The sequence below is a fragment of the Pinus tabuliformis genome, chromosome 6 (genome assembly GCF_031772625.1).
Source record: "Pinus tabuliformis cultivar Carrire ecotype Pingquan chromosome 6, CPIR1, whole genome shotgun sequence".
NCBI lineage: Eukaryota > Viridiplantae > Streptophyta > Pinopsida > Pinales > Pinaceae > Pinus > Pinus tabuliformis.
Genome location: NC_142292.1, coordinates 248,931,953 through 248,935,220, shown reverse-complemented (window position 1 = coordinate 248,935,220; position 3,268 = coordinate 248,931,953). Strand labels below are relative to the sequence as shown.

Genomic DNA, 3,268 nt, shown 5'->3' with positions numbered 1-3,268 from the left:
CATAAACTAAAACGAAACTTGCACAGCTAGACAACGCTAGACATAAACGAAACATTGACAGACAGAGACCTGAAACATGCATTAACTTCGAGATTCAAAACGGAGTCGAGCTCCTACTTCAGAAACTGCAAAGGGCGGAAACCCGGGCGGGATCAGTCATCCTCAGAGGTGTATGGCTCCTCAACGACCCTACACCCGAATTGTAGTGAGTCCTCCGAGTCAGAATGATGAACCGCCGAGCCTGTTGGTTCTCCTCGAGCTGGCGCACTTGGACCTGCAGGGACAACCGAATTCACCATAGAGGGACCTCCCATGACCTGGCACTGATTGTCAATTGGATTCGCCATCCTCTGGTCTGCAAGAACTCCAGGATGGGCCACTCCCGAACCCCGGACATCTTCACATTTTTCAATAGTGACTGAGACTATGAAGGTGGAGTTGGCTAAAGAACACGGGATGCGGTAGCGAACAGTGGGGTGGGCCGCATGCTCACAATCAATAGTCCTGACTCGCCCGCGACCCCTGCCTCTGCCACTTCTGGTGACAGGGGGACTGCTTCGACCAGGTTCCAGCGCGTCCGAGGAAGAGTAAGAAATGGGGGTGGACCGCTGAGAGGTGGCACGACCACGGGAGCCACCACGTCTGCTCCCCATCCTAGGCTATTCGTGCGGCATGGTAATGTACGGAGGTTTGTCAAAAGAGCGAATACACGGAGAGGAGTGCCCAGAGTGAGGCGGAAACGGAACCCCGATTGAACCATATGAACCTGGAACTAGAGCCCAGCGTTTATGGAACACTCTTGAGCCTAGAAAGGGAATGATGGGCCTAAGCTCGCTTGTGGAATAGCTCAGAGAGACACACAACGCAGCAATCCATAAGGCCACAGAGGTCTGCGACGAAGCCGCGGGAATGATGAGCTTATGGAGCGCCATAGCACAGTAAACCATGAAACGGATGGAGGAAGTAAATGCCTGCATTAATATGCTTGTGCGAGACCAGCTCGCCCGTCCAGTGCGATAACCCGTGGCGTGCTTGGGCTGACACCTGCCCATGTGATACGCCATCATCGTACCCTCTGATCTGTCAAGCACCCGCATCCGGGAGTGAGTAATCCTGTTGCACCAAAGAAGTGCATTCCTGTTTGAGTTGTTCATCATCTGAGACTTCAAGGGGTCCTGAGAAGTGAGGGAGTTGTTGGTTTACTCCTTGATTGGCCAGTTTGTCTGCAACTTTGTTGGCCGTTCGTCTAACATGCTTGAAGGTAATGCTTTGGGGATTCCGCAGCCTTTCCTCCAGGAGTTCCAGTCGGCTGAGCAACCTCCAGCTGGATGCCATCTTGGCTGCCGAAGTGCCTGCTTGTATTCTGATAGCTGCTGTTATTAGGATAAGTGAATCTCCCTCGACCTCTAAAGGGAAGAAGTTCTTTTGATCTGCAATGCAAATCCCTTTCCACAGTCCTTCCAGCTCAGCTGCATTATTAGTATCTTTGCCAATCGATCCGTAATAGATATGCAGTACTACGCCCGTGTGGCTCCTGAAGATTCCTCCAAATCCCGTCGGCCCTGGATTGCCCTTGGCTGCCCCATCAAAATTCAATTTGAATGAGTTGATTGCAGGAGGGGACCAAGTGAGGGGAGAGGCTGAGCTGGTTGGTGGACGGGCTTTGACCTGGGCTAAAAAGGATAGGTCCAGATTCCAGGCTTTCAGGATGAGACATTCCTGAGGAGAGTCTGGCAGATCCGTGTCATGCCAGTTTCTGATAGCTAGAGTTTCTTGAAGATTTTGTTTCAGGAGGAGCCACAGAAGATCAATTGGCCGGCTGATGTTGTTGAAAATTCTGTTATTTCTTTCCTTCCAAAGAATCCAATAGAGAAATCCTAGGATTAGATTCCACAGAGAGTTTAGAAGCGGGCTTTGAAAAGGGTGCTTTGTCCATTTTCTAATGGTTTCTGTGATATCTCCCATCCGATCTTCCGATCTCCTATTGCATTGTTCAATTCTCTCCCATAGTTGAGTTGCTAGAGGACAAGTCTCCATTAAATGTCTGATAGATTCAGAGTGGAGATTGCAATTGGGGCATCTTTATGGGCCAATGAATCCTCTTTTTTCAGGTTATCCCAGGTAAGGATGCGCCTCTTACTTAAAAGCCATAGAAAAGTGGAGACCTTGGGCCATATTCCTGGTTGCTAGACCCTTTCCCATATCTGATCCTTGTCTGTCTAGGAGGCTGAGTAGCGAAGCTGGTGAGCTTCCTTGGTAGTGAACATTCCTTTTGGTGTGTGACCCCATCTCAGTTTGTCCTGCTGGTTTGAATATTTAATTCTTCTGTAATTTAATTCCTGATCTATTTTAGTGCGCGTTTCCTCTTGCCAATCAGCCTGCCAGGTGCTAGCGGGTTTCCAAATTTGGAAATCTTGGAACGTGTGCTGCTGCCAGAATTGATGAACAAGGGTGAGATTTGCCTGCTGCATGGAAACTTGCCAAATTGGCTTGTGGAATAGAGTGGCCAGTTTTTGGAGTTGTTGCCAAGAGTCCTCCCAGAACCTTGCTGTGGTACCTGAGTGAATTTCCTAAAAAATGTGCTCTTGAATGAAGGCGCTGTGGAGTTTTGCGGCGTTCCATATTAGAGAACCTTGGGTTGTAGTGCTGATTCTGATGAGGTCGCTCCATTGGCTACCCGGAGCATATTTTGCTTGCCATAGCCTCGCCCACGGTGTATGTGGTTTGGAGATCCAATTCCACCATATACGAGCTCCCATTGTATTGTTGCCTTGGAGAGGATCCCTTAGTTCGAGCCTGCCCTCTGATTTTGTTTGGCAGACCTCCTTCCAGTTGACAAGAGCCCATTTCCTGTTGAGACCAGAGGAGCCCCACAGAAAATTTCGCTAAAGATTGCGGATTGCTTTGAGAACCCATTTTTGCGCTGCTAGGATGGAGAAAAGATACAATGGCATGGCCTGGAGAACCGATTTGATCAAGATGAGTCTGCCAACCATATTTAGAGAGTGGAAAGTCCAAGATGAGAGCCTTGATTCCAATTTGTCTAGGGGAGTCCTCCAGGAAGCGTGCTTAATGGCCGAGTCTAACAAAGGAGCCCCCATGTATTTAGAAGGAAGCGTGGCAAAAGAGAACCCCAGAATACGTGCAATATTTCTTTGAGTGGAGGTGGGGGTGTTGAAAAAGAAGAGTTGGGATTTTGAAGCATTGATGGAGGTGTCGGAGGCTTCAGAGAAAAGAGAGAGCAGAAGTTTGAAAGCTTTGGCCTCTT

General features: G+C 49.1%; 1 protein-coding gene across 1 annotated transcript; it reads right to left on the bottom strand.

Moving 5' to 3' along the window:
* Nucleotides 1-1,083: 1,083 nt before the first annotated feature.
* On the bottom strand, nt 1,084-1,965 carry LOC149258318 (uncharacterized). The gene has a single exon (XM_089410416.1). The coding sequence runs from the start codon at nt 1,963-1,965 to the stop codon at nt 1,084-1,086; it is 882 nt and encodes a 293-aa protein (XP_089266542.1).
* Nucleotides 1,966-3,268: the final 1,303 nt, after the last annotated feature.